The sequence below is a fragment of the Scomber japonicus genome, chromosome 22, assembly GCF_027409825.1.
Source record: "Scomber japonicus isolate fScoJap1 chromosome 22, fScoJap1.pri, whole genome shotgun sequence".
Lineage (NCBI taxonomy): Eukaryota > Metazoa > Chordata > Actinopteri > Scombriformes > Scombridae > Scomber > Scomber japonicus.
Genome location: NC_070599.1, coordinates 13,655,503 through 13,680,574, shown reverse-complemented (window position 1 = coordinate 13,680,574; position 25,072 = coordinate 13,655,503). Strand labels below are relative to the sequence as shown.

General features: G+C 39.9%; 2 protein-coding genes across 4 annotated transcripts in view; one reads left to right on the top strand and one right to left on the bottom strand.

Moving 5' to 3' along the window:
- Positions 1–17,215, top strand: part of LOC128383328 (RNA-binding protein with multiple splicing-like) — a 40,867-nt gene extending 23,652 nt beyond the window's left edge. The window contains exons 6-9 of one of the 3 annotated variants that reach the window (XM_053342948.1): positions 1,849–1,976; positions 4,996–5,059; positions 14,090–14,210; positions 14,845–17,215. In XM_053342948.1, coding sequence (XP_053198923.1) covers positions 1,849–1,976; positions 4,996–5,058 — 191 coding nt within the window. In that variant the 3' untranslated portion in view covers position 5,059; positions 14,090–14,210; positions 14,845–17,215. Of the gene's footprint in view, positions 1–1,848; positions 1,977–4,995; positions 5,066–14,089; positions 14,211–14,844 lie in introns of all 3 variants that reach the window. The other 2 variants (XM_053342947.1, XM_053342946.1) reach the window with 2 other exon arrangements.
- Positions 17,216–22,071: 4,856 nt separating this feature from the next.
- Positions 22,072–24,348, bottom strand: LOC128383386 (fatty acid-binding protein, intestinal-like). The gene is made up of 4 exons (XM_053343017.1): positions 24,240–24,348; positions 23,642–23,814; positions 23,229–23,336; positions 22,072–23,103 (listed from the first exon to the last, which is right to left on the bottom strand). Exons 1-4 carry the CDS (start codon positions 24,304–24,306, stop codon positions 23,053–23,055), a joined length of 399 nt encoding a protein of 132 aa, XP_053198992.1. The 5' UTR covers positions 24,307–24,348; the 3' UTR covers positions 22,072–23,052.
- Positions 24,349–25,072: the final 724 nt, after the last annotated feature.

Here is a 25,072-nt window from a genome sequence, read left to right as displayed (position 1 = left end):
GAGTTTCTCTGGTTTGTGATGACTGGACAGCTGTTCCTTTTAAGATTTTTTTTGTCATTAATACAGGGATGTTTTAGCTGTTACTCTAAATGATAACGGATATTTATTTGTCTAATTATGAAGAGTTGCTTTTTTCTCTTGCTAGTGTGTTTGTTGCTCAATCATATGCACCCTGTTAGATAAATGATTCATAAACAGTACATGTTCACTACTGGCCATTGCTTTAATTATTTGGACTCAAAGCTTTTGAGTTCATGCCGTGTATGGAATTTGCTAATGCAGCTCTGTACCTTTTTCCCCCGTAGTTAGATATTTCTCCAGGGGGTTAGGGATTCTGCAAGAATCAGCCATTGATAGTTGAACATAGGCCAGCTGTGGTTGTACATTCTTCCTGAATGACCAAACTGCTCTATCTTGGATCTTTTTTTTTTTTTGCCAGACAAAGGGTGTGTACTTGAGGCCCCAGTGGAAAATGGAAGGAAACGATTAATGAAACCATGACGTAATCACCAGGAGAGAAATTGCTGTCATTTACTGATAAAAGATGTTTAAATCAGCCATTTTTCTGATTGTGGTTTGATAAACTGTTACCAGGAGACACAGAGTGGGGCTCCTTAAAATTGTACGACTATCTGATGGTTCTCAGATGATTTGCTGTTTTTTCTCAGATTCTTCATTTTTAAATGTACACTCACTCTAAACCACTCTGCACTGTCACCTTTCTCTTCACTCATGCTCTTTTTTTCACAGTCACTCTACACTCGACTCACTGAATAAATCATCATATCTGAGATGGTTTCCTCTCATTTTCTTTTGAATTAAGTCAGTTCAAGTGATGATGAAGTATAAATAACTGTTCACTAAGGCTTACCCCCCTTAGTTACTGTTGCTGTGCCTGTCAAGCTACAGTTTACAATAATAACAGTAACCACATAATTGTAGTGTAATTAAAGAAACAGGCCCTTGATTTTTATAGGCAGGTAGACAAAAGCAGGCTCCTTATTTATAATTATTCTTATGTTTAAATGGCAACCATCGATTTTAGTGGCTCAAATGACAACTACCACTGGCAGATTGTATGAGAGGTGGCTAGCTAATGTTAGGTCTATGAGTTGGTTGAAAAAGCAGCTGACTTTTAATGTTTCCAGCTGATTTGTTTTAGAATGAGAAATCTGTAAAGGGGTCTTTTATAGACATCAATGGCTATATACATGATATTATGCCAAAGATCTGAGGCAAAAGCTACATTGTCCAGGCAAAAAGTCAACTTATTAGCTGGCTATCCATATAGAAGACATGTAAATATATGTAAATATAGAAACATTGTTCTTGTATTGCCAGTTACCAGTCCAAAGCAAAATCACTTTGTTAATTCATTCTAACATAACCCTATTTAGCGGCGTACTGTAGCTTACAAATGTGAATTAGCAAGGCCAAGCTGCTAGCATTAGCCTTCATTTTGATATAGCAACATTCAGGACTGGCTTCCACATAGTGGTAAAAATGATGCAGTCGGTATGCTTTTTTTTAACGTAATATATAATCTCACAAACAAATATAGTTTTTACAGCTCCATGCGCACCACCTTAATACAAAAAATGTAGTGGTTGACAGGCCAGCCATGACTAGTTATGATTGCTAAGCTATGGTTGCTCCACTGTTTGGAGCAAACGTTCAATTGGTTTGAGGAAATGAAAGGAGAGGAAGCTACTTCAGATGTCTGACACTCACCTGTAGCACACCTCCACGACCACCATCACTGCCGTCACCTCCACCCTGTCTCTCTAGCCACCCACCCATCCACTGGCCACTCTCCTCACTCCACTCCTCCTCTTCTTCTTTCCACAGATGAGCTCACAGTGCCTGCTCTATATCCCAGCAGCCCAGACGTGTGGGCATCATACCCTCTGTACCCGGCGGAGCTGTCGCCGGCCCTCCCACCCGCTTTCACCTACCCCTCCTCGCTCCACGCTCAGGTAACCAGCAAAGCCGCCCCTTTCTCCCTACCACCATCACCACCATCACCACCGCCTCCTTCACCTCCTCCTGAGCCCATTGCACAAAGCTGCTGTCGTCAGCCCCTAAATTCACTTTCTGCTCCATTCCACAGATGCACCTCAGAGCACACACCATCCAGTCACTTCCATTTGTAGATTTACAAAACTACTGAAAGGCTGCAAATTATAAATAGTCAAGGTTGAATGATTTATAATATTTTAATTTATTTTATTTCTACTGGTTTAACATTTTGAAGTCAAGAGGGCAGTTTGGTTTTGGGGAATTTTGCCATTTTTCTTACTATCGGCCAAACTCATGCAGGCATTTTTTAAAGGTCCCTGCATGCAGTTTGACATTATGTAGAATGTGATTGTATCTCAGTTTAGTGATGTTTATGGTAACAGCAACTCATACAAAGGTATGTTGACACATATTTTCCTGTGTTAAGGGTTTTTATATGTTATACAAGTTGTTTTAGACAAACATTTCCACAATAAAAATTTGAACAGTTATAGCTTGAAACTATCATTTCTAAATCCTGATTGTAGTCATATTCATCTGCTTACTGTGCACCATGAAAGCAGGAAGTGGATTATGACTTTGATATTATCAAATTTGTTGACAGTGACAAATTGCATGCAGAGACATAAGAAAAGCATCAATGAGTTAAAGTAGGATAGTATAGTATAGTCTAGTATAAGGAGGCTTTCAAATCAGGGACCTAGGCCTAGATCTGAGTACACTTGACCCCAAAGTCCAGTTTGTTTGATTGGCGTAAACACTGTGTACTATACCTGGGCACGGATCAATGAACCGTGACCAGGTCATGTGTACTCGGGTATGGTTTGCATCAGGTGTGAAAACTACTGTACCAAAAAATGGAGGTGGACTATTCGACTGTTCCATTTAAACGTGGACACAAAAGGATCTCTCTCAGACGGTCGTTCCTGAGGTATGAAGTAATCATACCTAAAATGTATTTAACCTGAATATGAAAAAATGGCAAACTTCCACAAATGTCTTTAATTCAGTATGGTACATGTACAAACTACAGAAGTTGAATTACATCCTAATGCCGAAACAAATAAAACTGTAAAACTTAAATATCCCTCTAAGGGTACGAGTCCTGCTTAGGTTTTGGATCTAGAAAGCTACAAATAAATAGTCAATATAATAATCAGAACTTCTTTAGGTGTTAAGTAGCTTATTTCGGAGCAAAGTGAAGTCATGTTGACTGAGACCCTGAGCGTATGTTGATAAAATCTATATTTCCAAGACCAAAAAAATGCATTAATGTAATTAATTAATCAATAGCAACCCATACCATGCTGTTGACCAGTCAATTTACAGATCCCAATTAGTGGTATCATCTGTTAAACTGAAACCTCTAGCTGTGAAAGGTTTGCATCATCATTTGACCATCACCTTCTTCATTAATTAAATCCCTTTCTTCTGCCAACCATGATCCAGTTTATCGAGGCTGTCTAATCTGCACAGCTCTACTGTGAGTTCACATAAGAGTTCATTATTGATCTCTTGAAATTCTTCTCAAGATTCCTGTTTGGTGCTGGCTGACCCTGATAAGATCTCAGTACTAGATATAATGTTTCTGAATTTTAGTTTGCTGATTGGTTTGCAAGCTTGCATTGATCTCCACTCAGTACTTATGTATTTATTTTAAGCTCAAGCATATCTTAAACTCAAAGGAATGCAGTACCTGGGCATGTTCAACTGGCCTTTTATCTTTGCCATTATATTTCCATATACGTAATGCATATCTTCAGTAAGGCAATTTAACTACAAAGGCCCCTAGCAAAGACACTAAAGCTGAAGCACGGGTGATGTCAGAATTTGAAATGAGTGCAAGATGAATCTGCCTAGCTGGCATTTTTCCACATGTCGAATATGTGAGCAAACACTGACACACACAAAGAGAATCTGGCTTTGTGATTTCAGGAGGGGATTGTGGTTAATGCTAGCATCTCAAAGTCTCCTCTGACCTAGATAGATGCTGATGTACGATATAAATATATTAAACAGGTTGTAGAGCACATTACAACTAAATGATCAAATCCAAATTCATAACATGATCGCAGATCTCTTACTCCTGGTTGATCTTCTGTTGTCATCCTGTCTTGTGAGAGAACAGTAATATTATTGGATTGCTAGTAAATGTTAGCAGCTGAGCTGTGTGCAAGGCACACTTCTCAGAAATACAGTATATCCACCCACCACCATGTGTATTTCATTTGAATACAGGACAATGGTTGTGTGAGTTACATGGAAAGTTACTACACATGTGAAAATGAATATTCATTTTTTTTCATTTTAGGAATCTAATGTCAACTATTAAGCCAAAGTTTAAAGTATAAAATTGTGTATGGGAAAGTATATCATTTATGTAATAACCTTATTGGTTATTGTTACTATTTTAATGTCTGTATGAAAAAGATGGAGCTACCACCAGTAGCAGGTTAGCTTAGTTTAGCATGAGGACTGAAAGCAGGGACAAAGCTGGCGTAGAGAGCTGTTGTCCCTGTGAAGTTGCTAGGCAACCAGCGGAGACTCCAGGATATCACTGCTCCTGGCCAAGAAATAGTCGGGCACATAGCCCCACGTAAAGCCACAAGTCATACTAGCCACTCTTTGGTTTAGGTATGGGTTAAACAAACAGAAGTTACATGTTAATTAGGGAGCTGTTTCCAGTCTTTGAATAAGCTAAACTAACTGGCTGCTGGCTGCAGTTTCATATTAAACAGACATTATGTATTTACTTATTGATACGATATTTGTATTGATCATGTCATCTCACTTGTGGCAAGAAAGCCAATACACACATTTTTCAAAATGTCTGTGTTCCTAGAAGTTACAGGATGAAAACAAAAGTCCAGTCTCGCAGAATTAGTCAACAAACTAATCACATTAGAACTTATAAATATGTAATGTATGTAGTCGGCTTATGTGAGTGTTGACGCATCTGGGATAATGTGTGTTTAGATTCGTTGGCTCCCACCTGCAGATGGAACTCCTCAGGGATGGAAGTCCAGGCAGTTCTGCTGAAGTATGTGTGAGTAACACTAACACACACACACACACACACACACACAGCCCCCTGCCTTACTATGACAAATAAGTGTACATTGCACCGTGCCATGAAAATACTTTAGTAAATGTTATGACACTTTGTTTAAACAGGCTCAAAGATATTCCTAAACATATGTCGGGAATATCACAGGGTGTTACTCCATGCACGTGGTGTGTGCATCAATTGAACACCCTGTTTTTGGCCTCAAACCTCACATAAAAAGGCCTCCATCCTACCAGCTGCCAAACTAGCCTACTAATCAGTTATGTTTCTGCAAATTGACTTCAAATATACACAACTCACTAGCACACAAACAAATTAGCCTGTTAGCAGCAAACGTAGGCGTGTTAAACTCAGTAGTCAATGAAACCACGGTCACTCCTAGCACATCAACGTGTGATTTAAAGGGGAACTCCATTATCTTTCCCCACTTAGGTCACAGTGTACAGAGGGTCGACTTTCCCCATTGATGCGGTGCTTGATCTCAGGCATCAAAGGCAGTAAGTCAAACAGAATAGACAACGAGCTCCGATGCCGATGCTTTAATAAAACAGACCCAGTAGAGCTCAGCAAAAATGACTAAAATGCTAATATCAACTGCTTTGATCGTTTGTGTTATTATAAGCAGTGGTGGAAATCTCTATGTACATTTAAATCAAATACTGTTTTAAAGTACAGTATATGTACTTTACTTTCCATTAAATGCTACTTCACACTTCCACTGCAGTTCAGAGAGACTTACTGTACCTTTTACTCCGCTACATTTATCTGTCAGCTATAGTTATAAGGTTTTACACACAACACACCACTGATGATTGACTGATTATAATACATATGTATATATATACTACTATACTACACATACTAAGACATTTTTGTGCTGGATCAGAGGAAATGATTGGTTCCACAGATGTGTGCCTGATATTTATTATGGTGCGCTGGCTCCAACATTGCTATAATAAACACTGAATAGTGTGATATAATACTGTTGGTACCAAGCAACACATATTAGGAGACGTTTGTTATTTTGTCAAACCCTGGCAGTTTGAAATATATTTTTTAATTTAAAGAAAATGTTTTTTGGCTTTATTTCAAAGTACCCGGTGGAGTATTATAAAAGAATAGAACAGAGAGACAGAGGATATGATTCTCCAAAAGGTCGTAAATGTGGAATATGCACCATGAACTACTGGAATACCTGAGTTGTGCCGGAAGGGGCATTTTTATGAATGTTTATTAAAAATGATTATTATGGGGCTTTATTTAAAATAAGTCACAGACGAATTAATTTGAGTGGAGCTGCAGACAGTAAACAGAGCAGCTGGCTTCTAATAAGTGCTTTGATAAGTACATGAGTCAACCGTAACCATGCCTGAGCCACGCAGCACATGTGCTTCGCTCTCTGGTTCAGACAAACTGAACGCTGTTGTGCTTGCAGAAAAACAAAACCACAAAGCACAACAAATCCCCTGCTAGTCTGTGTATCTGTGTTGGCTGGCTGTGTCTGTGTGTGCATGTGGATGTGTGTGTGTGTGTGTGCTTGCACTCGGCGCCAGTCACACTGTCACCAGTACCCTCCCTCTAATGTCTCGGGACAGGAAGAAACATGTTCTCCCGACCCCTTAGGGAGTCAGTATGGAGTGAGTGGGTGGGTGGGTGTTGGTAGCATGGAGGCTAACATTCATCAAGCTGTTGATTGGTGATAGTCCTGTGCTGGTCCTTTCTAACCCTGCATCATAGCTGATTTGTCTATTTTCAGAGACTCAAGCATGATAAAAACAGTTTGGGTAATTTGATGTTTTGGGGATTTTGTCTGTGTCAGAGGAGTAAAGGAGGAAGGGAGTGGAGGAGGGAGGGGCTTAGAGGAAATAATTACTCCTCTATCAAACCAGGGGGAAGTCATTTGGCCGGTCAGGCTGCCCCAGTGGATATTAGCCCCTCAATGAAACAACAACATCCCCACATCCGGCTCGCAGTGGAGGGTGAAGTGTGGCTGAGATCTCCAGTCAGAATTGGGCATGTAGCCAGTAATGGGCTTGGGCGGCACTGGCCCACCCACATTACTCACTGTCCCACCCTGCCAGGTTTGATCAAAATACTTTTTATAACAATAAATATAAAAACACACACAAGGAAATACATATAAACTTGCTTGTTGACTCTATTGTTGACTTGTGTGTGTTGTAGGAAGTCTCTGGATTGTAATTTGTTGCTCTGGCTCCGACACACAGATTTTCCTGAGCTGCCTTCAGCCAACTAGTTGTTTTTCAGGAAATGTAATGTTACCACTACAACAATGGCAAAACAAAGTATTTAACTTGTTATTTGAGAAGGAGGAAGACATGCTTCTGCCTCCATTGACTGAGTCTACCGGTCTCATTTGGCACATATTACCTGACAACTGTTCAACCACTCATTACTCAAGTTCATCCAAACTATAAGCCATAATCTAAATGTTGCACATGGCATGACAGTGAACAATGAGTGTATAAAATGGTAGAACAAAGGGAGACGCTTTAGCTGTTACGGACATTACTCCTGAACCCAACTACAGCGTGCAAAAAAAGAAAAAGATAGGTTTGAAGAGAAAAAAAATACAATGAGCGTACGTGCAGTGTGTGTGTGTGTGTGTGTGTGTGTGTGTGTGTGTGTGTGTGTGTGTGTGTGTGTGCGTGTTTGTGATAGTGTAAATGAGTGTGTTTACATTACAAAAAGTGATAAAAAGTCATGGGGAAAATCCACAGTGGAAACACTCATCTGCCAAACAAGAAAGAGAAGAGTAATGCCAGTAGCAGCAGCTGGCCGCAGGTGAAAGGAAGCCTCCTCCCTATAAGGCCCCCTCCACTGATGAAATGTTATTTAGGCGCTGGGGGTGATAAATGACATAAATATATAAATACAGTACTCCTTGGCGTTTGGCCAGAGTGTGAAGTCTTCAAATTAACAAGCCTGAACAAGCTGCTCAGAATTATTGCTCCTGATGATGTCACAATGGGGACACAAGCAATGAATTAGCATTGATTAATCAGTTAGCTGTGCTTTTTGGAGCCAGCAACACTGCTTACTTAATGTCCTGTAGCCTACCACACAGTTTGTAATTTTTCTTCACTCCTGGGTGTGTGTTAGACTGGCAGGGACGGAAATGATTCATTTTAAATTTGGAGAAAATGGTGTGATGAATGTAAGGGAAGAAAGCGGTACTGTAATATTTTTTTGACAGTTTGATTCAAACTTATTTCTTTGTACAGATTCAAGATGTAACATGTCTTTAAATGAAATACATACCAACACATAATATGCCCTTTAAAATGGGAAATAAAATGCTATAATTTTTTATTTTATTTGTAATAAAATAAAACTTACCAATGAATTATAATGATAAATGAGGTGTCACTGGAGCATTTAGGTAATAATCACAGGACACATCTATCTATGCCTCATTTCCTCTACATTTCCTGTCCGCAAAGATTCTGATATATGAAGGTGCAGCGTTAGAGAGCAAAGGGACTCAGGAAATCTTGTCTTTCCAGAAGAGACTGACTTCCCTCTCATACATGACAACATATTTATCTTGGACATAGCACGACAAGAGCAACTTTCAGAGTAGGTGATAACAGACAGCGTGACTGCAGCATGGTAGACTATTTATTCAAAACTGCTGAAGCCCAGTGTAACTTTATTGTATTGTATTAGCCTATTTTCCACTGTGAATTTTTTTGCCACTGAAAATGTCAGAGCAGGAACTCCTAATTGATTCTTTGTGCAAAAGTTTGGACATGTTTTGAAAGCACATAGATTAATAGCTTGTGAGCTCAGATCTTGAATGCAGCTGCTGCTTCCGTTCTCTTTGGTATAACTCATAGTTACTTGTTTTGAGTGTGTGTCAGGTGGGATAGAGTCTATGTAAGGCCATGGTCAGGCTTATCATTCATGGCTTTGACCAATCTTGCTTCTATATAACTGGAGCACCCCTTGTTAATGTTTGTATCATCCATATTATCAATACTGCTAAGGCCAGTCATGTGCTTTGAGAGTGCGACCTGCATTCAAACACAGTGTTGACTGATGTTGTAGTGTTGCGTCAATGTAGATTACATCCCCCTCACCCACCAAATGACAGGAGTGTACTGTATGCAGGCAGCTCGTTAGATGTTTGTCACATAATGTAACGAGTTGCAACAGCTCTGCTTTGTTCACAGCACACCATATAACTAAATAGTTTTAGCACTTTGTCAATTTGATTAACCTTTTAAGAAATACATATATATTCAAAAGTTCAAAAAAGACTGGACTGATGCTCTGTTGTTTGAGCATGTTGGATATAGGCAGTGTTTTGCTGTTGTTGCTGTTCTGATGCAGAACATAGCAAAGTCAACTAGTCACTTGATTTTCAGTATGTCAATATTTGTTCTTCTTTCTTCTCCTATATTTTCATAAGTCAGGTTTACTTGGAAAAGGTGGCTTGTAATGGCCCACCCAAAATATAATTTCTGCCTACATCCACTGGTCAGAATATTGTGATAATTGCAGGCAACTGCAGCAGTGACACACCCAAATGATGCCAAAACAGATGATATCTTACAAGTACACACACACACACACACACACACACACACACACACACACACACACACACACACACACACACACACACACACACACACACACATGCAGTCAAAGGTTCAGAAAAGACATGTCTTTATTTGTAGGTATCTGTTCCTGAGGTTTCTGTCACCACCCCTGTGTCATAATGGTGAAAGGAATTTTGTTTGTGGTGCTCAGAGCATTGGAAAATTACACTTAAATAAATCAACAGCTTCGTCTCAGTCTCTCCAGAAAGTGGAAAACCACAAATTTTAAATGTGAACATATTTCTTTGGAACAACTTTCTACTGCAGAAAAAAGTCCTCAGGAAACAGATGTATCTGTTTTATTAATTTTTTTTTCAAATTTCAGAGAAAAACTTCTTCCAACAACTTCATCCAAAACTATCTAACTGTACTATCTATATTTACATGTCTTCATATAACTAGAGGAAAGTGAATACATCTCAATTACCAGGCAGCACAATTCAAATACAGACAAAAAAGACATGATCATATGTGTAAGCCTTATGTTTTCTGGCTGCTATGTGTCCTAAATATGAAAGCTATAGCCTTTTAGGTAAAATATTACTGGCTGTGTCTATGATGAATTACACAGAGATTCATCATTTAGAAGTTGGGACACAAGAAATATGTCTCAATCCAACAATTGGAACATAGTTTACAGTGAGGAGAGCAGTTTGATGAGCTGAAATACATCATTCTGCAGTAGGAGGATTTAGTTCCAGTGGCTAATGTTCACTCCATGTAAATTAGTCTGTATAATGAAACATATCTCCACAGTAAGCGTATTATCATAGTGCAGTGTAATGATAATCCTGTTCCATTGTATCTGTCTTGTAACTATAATAAATGAAAAGGAACTGCCGGTCATTTACTTGTTGAGCTAACCTCCCTGCTCTATTTGTCCCTGACATGTTGCAGCTTTACCAGACCTTGTGTTTTTTTGGCCCTTCTTGTCTGTAAAATAGATACAGTCCAGTCTTGGTGTGGGCTGTGACAAGGGTGTTACTTCTGTATGCGAAGCAATCTGCTAAGCAAAGCGCTTGTGAAACACTCTGAAACAATTTTAGCTGTAAGACATGAAGAATGAATATGAACTGAGGTTACAGAGAAAAAAGCTGTTGCACCACTATTGTACAATCTGTCTGCTATTGATGGCTCATGTGCAATTTTTTTTTTCAAAGGCAGCATTTTTGACTTGTTACTCAAGCTGAAGGTGTCTGGTGACAGTGAACCTTCACAATGGGAACTACTGAGTGGCTTGTCGGTCGACGGTTGTCTCGGCTTCTGAAGGACCATGCATGATCAGAGTATGCGGTGGGAGACTTGAATGTGTGTGTGTGTGTGTGTGTGTGTGTGTGTGTGTGTGTGTGTGTGAACAGCTGAAAATGAGGTAGTATTCAGGGTCTTTAGTCATGGCTGGTAATAAGCTTTCCTAATCACCTGGTATCCTGCCTGCCAAGTGCCATTTTGAAAACTTTATTTACAGCTGTGCCACTTCATATGAGCTCAAACAGGTAACAAGCTAGAGTTGACTTCTTTAAACATACTACTGTATATTGTATGTCTTTGTAATCTACTACCCCTGGAGGTTTAGGCTAGTCATTCATCTGTGTGTTTGTGAAGCTGAATTGTATTTGACATTCATGCTCTGGCACAGGGTTGGTCCCAAAGACAACCTAATAGTGAACATTAATGCCTAGTGAACTGGAGGGAAAGGTAATCCGGATTTTCCATCTGACAAGACATGGTGGGGGAGTGTAGTGTGTGTACCCCTATCATGCATGCTTGTGTGTGAGCCTGAGAGAGACGAATATGTGTGTGTTGTTGTTGTTGTGTGTGTGTGTGTGTGTGTGTAGTCTGGCTGCTTGCCCTGAGGAGCTTTTTGGCCAATAGCCCGACAAAACCAATGGTTCCTGTGCAATGTTGGAATAACTCCCACTAGAGAGCTGAGGGCCAGCTGGGGCCCCTTCTAATAAGGAAGTGGGACTTTATTCCTTCACCCCCTACTGACACACAACAAACACACACGTACACACTCTCACAGAGACAGACATACGGTATAGCTAGACTGTGGCCTCATCCCTGCGCTGACTCTCAGGAGCTAGATACATGTCAGCAGCTGCATTCATCACCACCCAGCTCCACCAGATATTGCTGGTATGTGAGAAACACAGCCGGGGCCTAAAGGCTTTTCTCCAGATTAAAGGGGCTTTGGACGGGGCCCCTTTTCATACTGCACAGGTAGAGGGATCTTAAGTACCATACAGGTGTGCTTACAAGCTCTTCAGAAGTTCAAATCAAATATACTTTACATTTTTGTGACAGTTTATAAAGGCATGATATAAAGCTTTAGAGTTTTGGGTGTACTTTTTCCACAGCTTCAGCGAGCTAATGGTTTTCATTTATTTGCACAGGCTAGAAAGGGGTTGAACACTCTCTCGTTTGTTGTAATTTTTGCTAGTGTTACACTATCGTTTGCTAATGCAGTTTAAAGGTAAAATGAATTGAAACATCTGGCAGACCCCAAGCTGAAACAATTATCGTCATTTTTTCTTCCCCTGCTGATTAGGTTAGTCCATGGTTCCCAGAAACCAGGGAGAAGTACATTACATTAAGTACATATGTACATTAAGTTTACTGTCATCAAAGACTAAAACACTAACAAATATTCACATTTGAGAAGCTGGAACCTGTGATTTTTGTGTGTGGCATTTTCGACTTTTTGATAAGGATCACAAACATTTAGCTACTAAAGAAATGTTGACACAGTTTCCAAAGTACCTCAAACATGTGTTTGGCATTCTGTACTTTTTTTTATTTTCTTACCTTTCTCCTTTGCAATAGACTGTGCTTGCCAATGTCAATATATCTTTAATCATCTTAAATTGGCTGATATTATCACCCATTCTGATGCTTCAGTTGGACTCCAGTTTTGACAATAATGAATGCAGACTTGATGTTCACTGTGGTGGATTATTCAAACTCAAGCAGGATTCAGGCGTGAAGATTTTCATATCATACAGGAAAGAATGGAGTCAAATGAGAAAAAATGAGCAAAATTTGGAGAATGGCTAGTTATCATTAGTGTATAACACAATATAGGTCATTAGTAGTAAATGGGCTGAAACATGATATGCTTTCAAATGCAGAGTTTAAGTATTGTGAGCACAGTATCAATGCTCACTGATAACACAAGCAGGAACATTTTCCACATGAAGCCTTGTGAAAACACACAAAAAAACACCAAAAAAAACCAAACAGTGCACACATTCATGAGAAACCGAGTCACCTCCCACATTCTCAAACACTGCTTGTTTACCTATCTCACATTATGCGCTCGGGCCAAGTTATTGGATGTAACACATTAAGCTCGCAAATCACTAAACCTTCCCTTAATTCGCACAGACATGTTCAATGATCAACCCAATCTTTAACCTTGGTGTCTCAGCCAGAACAAATAGGGTGGTCTGGAAGTATGCATCGCATCAGCTTAGCCAAGCGGCTGGATAACGCATCGATTCACTCATCCTTGATTGAACGCGCAACAGGGCATTAGCTAGGCCAGCCGTGCCCCCTTCAAACTGCACTGTTCTCTGAGCAGGGGAACAGTTCCCAACCCGTCTCCCTTTTTCTTTGTCTGCCTCAGTCTGTCTCTCTTTCTTTCTCCTAAGGTCATGTTTGGTTTACTAATTGTTTATTGTTCCAGAGAGTCAAGCCCCCCCTCATTGCCCCCGCACAAGAGTTACCATGGTCTCCAAGAGATGTCTATTTTTGGTGATACATCTGGGGGCTGGTGATGGGGTCAGAGGATTGACCTTTAGCTTTTGTCTGCTGGTGTGTATGTGAGGAGGGTGTGGGGGTGCAGTGGAGTCGCAGTGGAGAGGGATCATGGGAGATATGGTTATTGAGCAGAAGTTCAACATCAGTTTTTAAGACTATTGTCATCTGACATCCTGTTTGTTGCAGCTGTGCTTTGAGCTTGAATTATTTTGCAAATGCTGGAAAAACTCTCTTTTTAAAGGGGCAGTCCACTGAGTTTACATGTCATACACTTAACTCACAAATACACAGAAAACATCATGTGTTCTGTGGCGTTGGTGCGAGGTTTGAGACAAACTGGAGGCATGAAGTTTGAAAGATGTTTACCAGACAGTGAGGGTCTAATAAAAGATTATTCGAGAATTGTAGAATATAGTGAATTTGACCCACACCAGGGACTAAAAATCACTTTGTTTTTTTCTCTTTTCAGTCACCCAACTATAAGGGAGTGCAGTACTATCTTGGGAGAGCTTTAACATAAAGTTGAAATGACACTTCAACAAAAACAATCCACTAGCGCTCTGGAACTGCAGCTCATTCACTTCCATAAAACTCTGTCTCCTCTTTGTGTCCTCAGGTTCCTGATGTGTGATGGTGGCCGTGGCCGGCTGTGACGGGCGTTGCTGATTGCCTCTCGTGTCTAATTAGAAACCAGGAGGACTGACCTGACTCCAGCTCTCGCAGCAGCGTTACCGTCGGTGAGTTTATAGCTCTCGGGGACCGAACTTCAGGACCATTGATCCCAACAGGCGAGGACAAAAGGTGTAAATCTCACACCTCGCCACCGATGCAGCCCGCGTCGTTCTCCCTTCCGGCTTAGTATCTGATTTGAAAGTGTTTTGTTGTGTTTTTATTTTTTGGATGGGGGGGGGGGGGTCAGTGTCGCACTGCCAAAGACATCTGCTGGAATGAGCATAACGGCACCAAGCCATATTGACAGCATGTCAGCTTTCATCTGTGTATGTTTCAGCTTTCTGCCCAACAGAAAGTGTTTTGAAAACAAAACCCAGAATCGCAGTATTACATATTTATGCTATAAAATCGTGTGTGGTCTTGGCATCTTGTAGGCAAGTGTGATAAATTGAGCAGAAAACAAGAAACATGTTTTTTTGTGTATAAAGGGTTTGCGTGTGTGTGTCTACACTACAGAATCTACCTATGTGTATTGTGTGTGTGTGTGTGAATTTATGGCTGTGTGAATGTGTTTGTGTTGTGCAACAGTTCCACATGATCCCCTGTGTTTACTAGTGTACAAGGATCGTGTGCGGTGACCATGGCAACTTCACCCCCTTTTCTTGTCTCCCTTTATCTCTCTCCCTGTCTCTCTCTCAGGCAGCAGCAGCCTCATGGGCCTCAGGACATACTAGACCCCAGCCTCCATCACACATCGAGTCCCCTGCCCCCACCCCACCTCTACCCCACCCCAAAATCCCTCCATCTCTTTTTTATACTGTTACATACTCAAGATTTTACTGGCAGCGCTTTAGCTACACCTCCTCTGACACCTACATGAAAGGTACCGGGGCACACATGACAAAGGCGCACACACACCCTTTGTTTAACAGTTGACTGCATCGCCCATCTAACGTTAGCTGGTCTCTTGCTTTGCATTCTGCACATGCGAGTATAAAGACAGTCCGCCAAAGGAGTGCAAACACAACTTATGCAGCCACTTTGCAAGGCCAGGCGTGTGGAAGTGTGGCTAAAGCGCTACAGGATAATGTTATTATATGACTTATTATTACTATTCTGTATATCATTCATATTAATGTTATTATGATGATTAAATACATGTTGAAGCATGACTTTGCAAAAAAAGGAAAAAAAAAACAATGCTGTACATTTTTAGATATTTTAAAGAAATACAAAAAGGTATTTTTGTAATCAAGACAATGTTTGAAATGGTTCTGTTTGATTGGTTCTTGTTGTGCTAAAGTGTGTGAGGAACTTTCATACTTTTTTTTTTTTTTTGCCCTTACTGTTTCCTGCCGTTACAAAATGGAAAGTCACCATGCTATACCAAAGCAGTCCTGTTAGTTTGCTCTTATGTTTTCTACATATTATGTGGATTATGTTTCGTTCGTGTGTGTATTGTGGCGTCCTTACCCGATGAAGACATTAGTCCCTTGTCTGATGTGCTTTGGTTCGACTGAGCAGTCGATGTTAACACGGAGAGAAAAAAACACACTTGATTTTTGCAGGTTGAGGTAAATCAGATGTGTTTAAAAAAAAAAAAAGGAGCTCACTGAGGCATTGACAGGAGTAAGCCATCGCCAGTGAAGGTAGAGTGACCCTGAGACTGCAATACACAGCAAACTGAGCCCTGCTATAATTAGGAATTTGCTCCTTCATTGTGTAGCAGGAGGACAGCAGCACAGTATAGAGAAACAAAAAGACCAAAGGCATTTTTTTTACACTGGAGAGCTATCTAGGCTAGTGGAATTATTTCATTTTTGACTGCTTTGTAGTCCACAATCTGATTTCTTATGAAGTATGACGTTATTTTTGCTGCATGTCTCATTCGGTGTCACTCCAAAGAGCCACTCTGCATCTGAAAGGATATTCACTTTAAGCAATTTGTCTCTTTTGTCTATTTTTAGGGAGCCAGTGTGATTCAAAATGCTTTTGTAAATTTTTGAATTTACATAGTAGTGATGGGAGTGGAGAAAAAATAAATCTTTTGTAATCTTATGTTTTCTGGGCCTGCAATAACGTCTTTGCTGTATGACATATCATCGAGTGATCGTCATCCTGTGACACTCTTTGACGCCAAAATTCTCATTCATGTCACGTTCTTACAAAAACAAACAGTGATTGTTGTACTCCTCTGATGAGGCTAAGTCACATTTCACAGTGATGTGACAATCAGAAAGTGAAATGAGAAAACAACCATCTCCCCTATCGTATTTAGCCCAGGTGTGTACAATCATATTGGATCGGTTAAATCATATAGTCAGTGTTTTTAATCATTAAAAATAATATGCACATCATATCAACTGATTTTTTTTTTTTTTTTTTTTTGCTTTTACAGACATTTTTTTAAGCCAAGTGTGGCACCAAATTTATTAGAAACAAGTATTTATAATGTGTGTGTGTGTGCGTGTGTTTTTATGGGTATTATGTTTTTAAAGTTCATAGAAGATGCCCATCATATAATTCAGTGTAAGTATTATTGTAAGTTTAATTGTATATTCATTTGGTAATTTTCTAGAGATTCTTTTTGTGTTTGTATCTGACTGATCAGAACATACTGTATGTAATATATGAAATACTGTTTTACCTACATAATTCACTGTGAAATCCAGAGAAAAAAAAACATGCCCTTTGAACGAATGGATCTTTTTGTATTTTGCCAGCAGTACGGTACAGAAGTTCCTAGAAAATTAATATGATGATCCCTCCTTTTCTGTCAATGAAAAATACTCCTTTCTTGTTTCTGTATACCGTGTGTGTACCCGTGTGTTCTGTGCATGTTCACGGCATGTGTGTGTTCTTCTTTTTTCTTTTTCTTAATGCATACAGTACTGTTGATATTTATGTATTTTAGCCACTGTGAGGAGAAACTGTATTTCAGTGAATTGCAGAGGTTGGTTTGTTTGAAAAGACAACAACAACAACAAAAAAAAAAGGTGATCAAAATGAGAAGTTTTTATGAAAATGTTAAATGAAGACATTTCAGGCCGTCTGCCATTAAAGACTGTGACGTCAACTCTGCTGTCGTTATTACTTTTTTTTTGAATTTCAAGGAAAGGTTCGGGGTGGAAGAGGATTAAGACCTGATTGTAATATTTTAACAGCATTTAGAAGTTGCCTTTTACCCACAAAGCCATCCACCTACGTAAAGCACAATTTCCTCTTCTTTCTCACACTTGTCATTGGATAACACCTCCCCCACAATCCCAGGAGGCCATGAAAACATGATGTGGGATCCTATAAAGTGGTTTGTGTACCGGGGGAGCTGCAGACCTCTCTTTGCCCTCTTTAAGAATAGCCCACCTAACCCAGGGGCTGGCTACTCTTGAGACAGAGGCCACATCCAATTTAGTTTCTCTCTTTGCTGTTTCCACTCTCTCTTATATGCTCAGTCACACCAGGTGGCACACACCAGCTTCTCACATGACACACTGGTCCATGCCTGCAAGGGCGGGGGGGGGGGGTGGGGGGTGGGGAGGGGGTTTCACATCAAGTGTCAGAGCACAGCAAAGTGAGGGATAAAAGTGTTTGTGTATGCTTGCAGTAGTTCAGGCAGGGGGGGGGACAAATTCATCCAGGTGCATGCATGCATTCGCCCAATCGGCAACACTTTGTAATGGTGTTACTCCCTTAGATAAGCCCATTAAAGAGGCGTTTCTGTCTCCCTTCACTTATCCTCTTCCAGTTGCAGCATGTCCTTAAAAATCTTACTACTACCCACTGGATTTATCCATTACTCAGACTAGTCTGAGTAAGTTCCTGAAGAGTCAGTTCCTGAAGAGTCAGTGGATTCAGTGTGTTCATTGTGCATTTAGTATCCCCTTAAAATAAAGCTGTGTCTACTTGTCAGCAATTAGATTTCATATGTTTAGTTGTGATTTCCCTCTTTAAATTATTTCTTTTGATCAATATAAGAGCCTGTAACTCACCTCAAAATTGAGTCTCTAAGAAATACATGTGATTGTAACATTTGGGTCTGGCTGGAACTTTAACCAGTGATGTTTGTGTCTTTCCTCATCTTCCATGTTAGTCTACATTGTCTCTTATCTTAGTAAAGTCTATAAAAGCCTCCCCAAAATACTTTGACATTTTTGAAAATACACTTATTCGCCTTCTTCCTGGTACTTACGTAAATGGGAAGATAGATGTCTGTATAGTAAATATTAAGCCAGAGCCAGCAGAATATCTTAGCATAAAAACTGGAAACAGGAGTGGTATCAATCTTCTCATCTAACTCTCAGCAAGAAAGCAAATAAGCACATTTCCCAAAATGTTTGAAAAAAATGATGATCTCCTTTCCCATGAATTGAATTGTGGCCTCCCAGATTTTTCTGGCTGGGGTTTCAAACCACCTGGTAGGGACTTTCCAATGTATTTATAAAGACCTTATCTTGTTAAGTGGCATTTTGCCTCCAGGCTCTGGCTGTTATGCACAGCCATACATCCATAGATGATCTAATATTATTTAAAAATTGCTGTAGATTTAATACTAGTATTTTTGATGAACAATCCTCTTCTTTCTGAAAATCCACATGCTGTATACTATCATCATCAACACCTACAATTTCACAGGGTTGGTAGAAGTTACATGAGAGCACGTACTGTACCCAGTGTGAATTCTAAATAACTCCAATGTCTCCCGGCATTTGGAGAGGATCAAATACAGTAGACTATTCAGCACTGACTAGTGATAGTGACTCATCATTCAGCAGCCTGTATATGTCTGCAAAGGTCTGAACAGTCATTGTCTAAACAGTGATTGGCCAAAAGTAGGCTGTGCCTTCTTGGAAAGATTACCCAACCCAAAGCCCTGACACTCCCCATCGCGCTGTTGGTGTCTTTTGTGATCGTTACTCTTTTAGATAAGCTGACGACTTCAGAGTGAGTCAGTGAATTTGATTTCACAGCAGGTGTGTGTGTGGGAGGAGGGGTGGTGTGTGTGTGTGTGTGTGTGTGTGTGTGTGTGTGTGTGTGTGTGTGTGTGTGTGTGTGTGTGTGTGTGTGTGTGGGGGGGGGGGGGTTCTCCCTGCACTGTCCTCTCTGCACTCCCCCTGTCCTCACTCTCAGTCTTTCCTCTGTCCACCTCTCACTATTTTTCCTCTTCCTCCTCGCTCATCCACTGCCTGCACCTCCCTCGGGTGGGCCCCTGCGCCTTTAGTCCCACAGCAATGAAAACACTGAGGTCTCCCACCACTTTCCTGTTTCTCACTGCTTTCACACTGCTGCAGACTACAGTATGATTCCAAAAAGATACTGGGAGATTTATTTTCCTAATAATTGGAGTTGAAATCCAATAATTGTATAGGCGTGTGTGTCTGTCTGTGCAAACAGGGTGTGTGTCATATGATAACTTGACTGAGAGATGACATCATATAATAGTGGAGGTTATTTCTCTTGGAAGATAAAGAGCTCCACAGCACTACCCAATGGCTATAAAATTATATTGCAGCATTTACCTACAGTACAATAAACTGTTCCTATAATCAATGGTGGAGGGCCTGTTCAAATGATTCACTTATTACGTATACTGTAAAAAAAAGTCCAGTACTCAGTGCTGTGCTTAAGTAAAAATAGTTTTATTAACTTAATTGACCAATATATCAAAATGAATTGTCATTATATACTCAGAATGTAATATTATTATGTAGATACTAGTAGTTCTACATTAACATCAAATATTAATGATGCATTTTAATTATTTTATTGCATTTTAATGTAATGAGGTCAGCTCCTCTATTCTCCTCTATGTTCTGATGGGGTTACGAGCTGGCTCAGCGACAAAAAAGGGAATCTCGCCTCAATGTCTAATTTTCTTAAACATTTATTGTCAACTTAACATTAAATATAATGTTAGTCAGGTAAGTCAGTAATGAATGCAATGTGCAGTTAAGTGAAGTATGTGATGCATGCCAACAAAACAAACCCCCAACCCATCTGGCTGGTGGAGGCCTGGGAGGAAGAGAAGAGGGAGAGTTTAATGAAGAACCTTCCTAAAAAGGCTGAGGCCTAAACTACCAGGTGCAGATAGTTTCCTGACATCCTCTCCAGCTCCACCCATTGGCTCCAGGGCCAGGAAGCCAAAGCAACCTCACAAGCAGAAAGCAGAGAGAAGAACGTCACAGGTGGTTTAATCTTTGTGAATGCATTAATAAAAATATCAAATTTGTAGTTTAAGCATGGTATTTAAGTCTAGTACTTGAGAGAATGTACTGTACTGAATTACTTTTCACAATTATCCATAGTAATTAAACATATTTTGTAAAATCTCAACTAAATAACCATTGTTCCTTTCACAAGAAATGATAAAATGACCCTTTTAAGCAATATTCATTTGTTGCACAATATATTTATTATGCTCAAGTAGTTTCAACCAAACATTCACAACATTAGGGACTTTTTTCATAAGCTAGGATTTTACAAAATCTGCATGTCAAAGCAGAGAAAGAATACTGCAAGATTGGAAACAAAATAAAGAATACCACATTCAACTTATTTTCCTTACACCAGAATCAGCAGGCTCACAGTCCTCCAGCCTCACAGTATCTGAGGATTCTCTGAGGACTTCACTCCCCATGGTGTGTTCAGGGGCAAACCGGTGTTCAAAGCAGCCCTGGCTCTGCCAGATTAGCCTAGTGTGCGGTGGGTTTATACCCCCATGAAAGAAGGTGCCACTCAGGGCTCAGAGGGGGGCTGCTATCGATTGATGGTAGACTCAGGCAGTCCAGGTTTTGATGTGGGATGTCAAGGGAAGAAGGCACCTTTACTTTTATTGGTTATTAATCATATTGGATGAAATGTTCCTTTTGTCTGTTTAACATTCTGAAACAAACTGAAAACTAACTTATGGAAATATTTAAAGTAGTAAAGTCAAAGATTCAGCATCACCATTTACAATTCTCACTGGAATCATATCTGTGATTTTTAAATGTATTTCCTACAAATCAATAGGCTATATTAAAAATGGGATATAGAAAAAATAATTAATAATATATTATTAGCATTAATAGCCTTATAAAAACCTGATTTTGATCATATCTACATTCCATATCTCATATCTTCATGATAATCAGCTCTGTGCTGGTCATCTGCCATATAGATATGCCATATGATATGCACTCTGAATCAGTTTTATTATATGTAATAGTGGTGGAGATGATGCTGGTTAAAAGTACAGTACAGACTATTGAGGAATAAGAACTCAGTTTATTATTACTGCAAACAGTGATATCCCAGGATTGAAACATGCATTAATTTAAGGTTCTTCATAGCAATACGATTTTCAAGCCATTTAAATCATATGTTTAGCATTTACTGTAGTGTCAGGTAGGTCTAGTGCAGCTGTAAATCAAAAATATGCACAGGTCACCCTCTTGTGGTCAGAGAAGCTCATTACATAAATACTCCAAATGCCTCCATTTCTTTCCTTGTTACAACTGAAAAGCAAACTTTTCTGCCAGTGAATGACCATCATTATCTACCATATTTTTTTACAACCCCCGTCATGTGAGAGACCCTCATTTCTCCACCATCACTCTGTGTTTATTCAGGATTGTTGCTGCTGAGGATAGCACATGACAGCACAAGACCCAGTCGTGACCATGTGATCAGACTACAGTCATGCAATGTAAGAGAGACTTCAAGGCAGACTCTCAAATGCTGTGCTAATGTGACATTTCCTCACAAACCAGACAGCTATTATGAACTTATTATGCTCATAAATCACCAAGGCATGATGTTAATTGGCCTTGATTTGCAGCTTTGTAGATTTTAATGCACCAATTACATTTTTCTTTTGGTATGAATCCACATTTGTAGATTTACATCAATTATATCCACAAATGTTATTAAAAGAACCACAGAATTGGGTGACATATGACATTTTATTCATTACAAACATCAGACAATCAGAACCTTTTAGTGCAAAATGAATGATTTCCTAGTCAGGTAACGACACATAACACCTAATGAACTGAGTGTAATAGTGTGATCTTCCACTATGTGATGCTGTGAGCTGCTTCCCTCACAATGGTGAAGACTAGTGTAGCAGCATGGTGTAGTCAACTTTAAGAAACATGTTTATTTCCACTGTTGGAAACATTTAAAGGGTAAGTTCACCCAGATCACAAGAAAACACAGTGTCTAACCTCTAGTGCTGTCTATTTCCATTTCCATCTCTAACAATTCTGCCGTTGCCAAAATACATTGGAGGTGAAAGAATTTCACTTGATGTCGGTCACAGCATTGAAAATTACATTAAAAAGTCTCAACAGTAACATGCATGACCTGAAACAATATACCCCACCCAAACAACTCGGCCATTGTTTCGGGTAACACATGGGGCTGTTGATTTCTTAAAAATGACACTTTTCGATGTGGTGAGCAACACAAACTGAAAGGCATTCCCCTCCATTGTAGCACTCGGGGTGACTAAACCAAAACTATTTGCTTGACTAGACACCACTAGAGGTCAGTGAGAAAATATAGTTTGTGTAATTTGGGTGAATCAACCCTTTAATCAATCTTTTGGCTTTTGTAAGGTGCTGTTTTGAAAGATTGTTTCTAAGGCACTATCATTGTGATTATATTTGTACCTGTCTGTTCTGCTGTGTGTAATTAGTTGTTAGTTCTCTTAAGTATATGAAGGGATTAGTTGGTGGTTTTTGCTGCCATTTCCTCTATTGCCCTCATAGAAGGTGCTTGTCGCTGCTCTCAAAAAAATGCCCACATTTTGAGGTATATGAAGTAGAATATCAGGAAACTTGGACTTGTCTTTTAGTTTGAAAACAAACACATAAATCTACATTATGTCATCTATATAAAAATAAAATCTGAACTTCAGACTCAAGGTTACTGCTTCTTGAAAATTCTCTTTGCATCCACTCCCTCGTAGTTGTAACTCTGCAGAGGAAAAAAAGACAAACAGACAGAGAGGTGTGTTACTTTATGGAGACATATATTGCAGCCAAAGCGATTAACATATTGCATGGGATTATGATCGAAGAGACACATCTGGACCTACTGACCTGCACAAGTTCTCCGCCCACCATAGTTCTGGTGGTGGTCAGGACCTTGTTGTTGTCTTTCCTGGTGAATTTGCCTTTCAGCATGTCACCCTCCATCTCCCACATGCCCTGGTGAAGAAAATATACAGTAAGCGTTAAAAGCTTTTTAATGCTCTTCTTTTATTGTGTTGCATTAAGTAACACAACCAATGTTTGTTTGCTTTTGAAGAGTAACACCCATTGCAGCTGCTACAGCTGAACTGTAGCAGTAATTATTCACTGGAACTTTTCCATTGCTTCCAGCTTGAGCTTTAGCTCACATGGTTTGCAACCAGAAATGCAAATTATTTCTGGTTGCACTGAAATTATGAAACAGCGCCATGACAGGCACTTGTTGGTTTAATAGTGTCTGAACCTCTTTATAGGACACTCACTGAGACTTCAGTGCCATCGGCCAGGCTGTAGTCAAATATGACACCCAGGGTGAAGTCGATGTCTTTGGTGCGGAAGGTGCTGGACTCTTTGATGTGGAACTTGTCCCCAGTCTGCTCGATAGTGATCTTCAGGTTGTCATGTTCAGCCAGCTTGCGCTTCATGATGCCTATACCTTGTTGAACAGAGAATAATAGAAATATAAGGCTGGATTGTTGCCATTGTGGGATGCAATCAAGGTAATTTTTATTGGAAGTAAATTAGGAGGTAACAATTGATCTTGAGTCACAAAAAACTCTCTTGTAGTTGAAGTTGTCACTAGTCTCCTTTAAAGCAGCAGACTTTGTCCAAGCCCAGAAAAGGCATTTGATCATTGACAAGCTCTTAATTTAGCAACAGCTATTATAATAGGTGCTGCCATAAATCTTCAAACTTATCAACACCTCACTGCACTCTTTTAAACCCACCCAGCAATGTCAAACCATGTGGGAACAGTTACCTACATTGCCTTCATGAAACAGATCATGAGGCCAGAAAAAGCAGATAAATATAATATGTGAAATGAAATATGATTTGAGTGACAGGCTCTCACACACTCACCCATTTGCTCCATGAACTTGTCATAATTCTCGTTGCGATCAGCTTTCCACGTTCCATTAAACGTCATTGCTGCAGGCTTGTTGGGTTGAAGGCAGTAGCAGACCGTGGGATTTTGAATGCCCATTGGCCTCCATTTATATATACCCCTCCCCTGTCCTATCACCCCCCCCCCCCCTCCCGCCTCCACACACACACACACACACACACACGCACACACACACACACACACACACACACACACACCAATACACACACACACACACACCTCCCTAAGTTGGCATGGACGATGCTCTTCTTTATCTCACTGATTATCTGTCTGCTGATGTGGCCATTTAAAGACTGTGTCAAATGTAGGGCGATTGCTGCACGACCTCGAGCATACATGGATAAATGATTGGAGGTCAACACCCTCCAGTGAGTCTGGCACGGTTAAACACTGTGGCACTGTTCTGCAGGAGAGAGAAAAAAGAAGAGTGGGCTGTTTGTATGTCATTCAACTGAGCCCCTCTCTGTTCCTCAATCTTTTCTCTGTCACCCTGTTTGTGCCTGGCATGAAAATGAGTTTCTATCTGACAGTAACATTTTTACACTGGCATGCTTACAACAATTAGTAATCCAGGAGAAAAATAGGAACACACCAATATGTTTGAAGTTTTATCACCTTGACGACAAACCAGACCGAGTAACATATATGCAACATGACTGATTGCAGTGTATAGTTTCAGATTCCTTTTAAGTTCTGTAGCTATGAAACTCAATGAGTAAACTCTCTTATGTTGTGTAATCCATACATATTCATCCATAAATCTTAATATTTTTTCTACCGATATTTG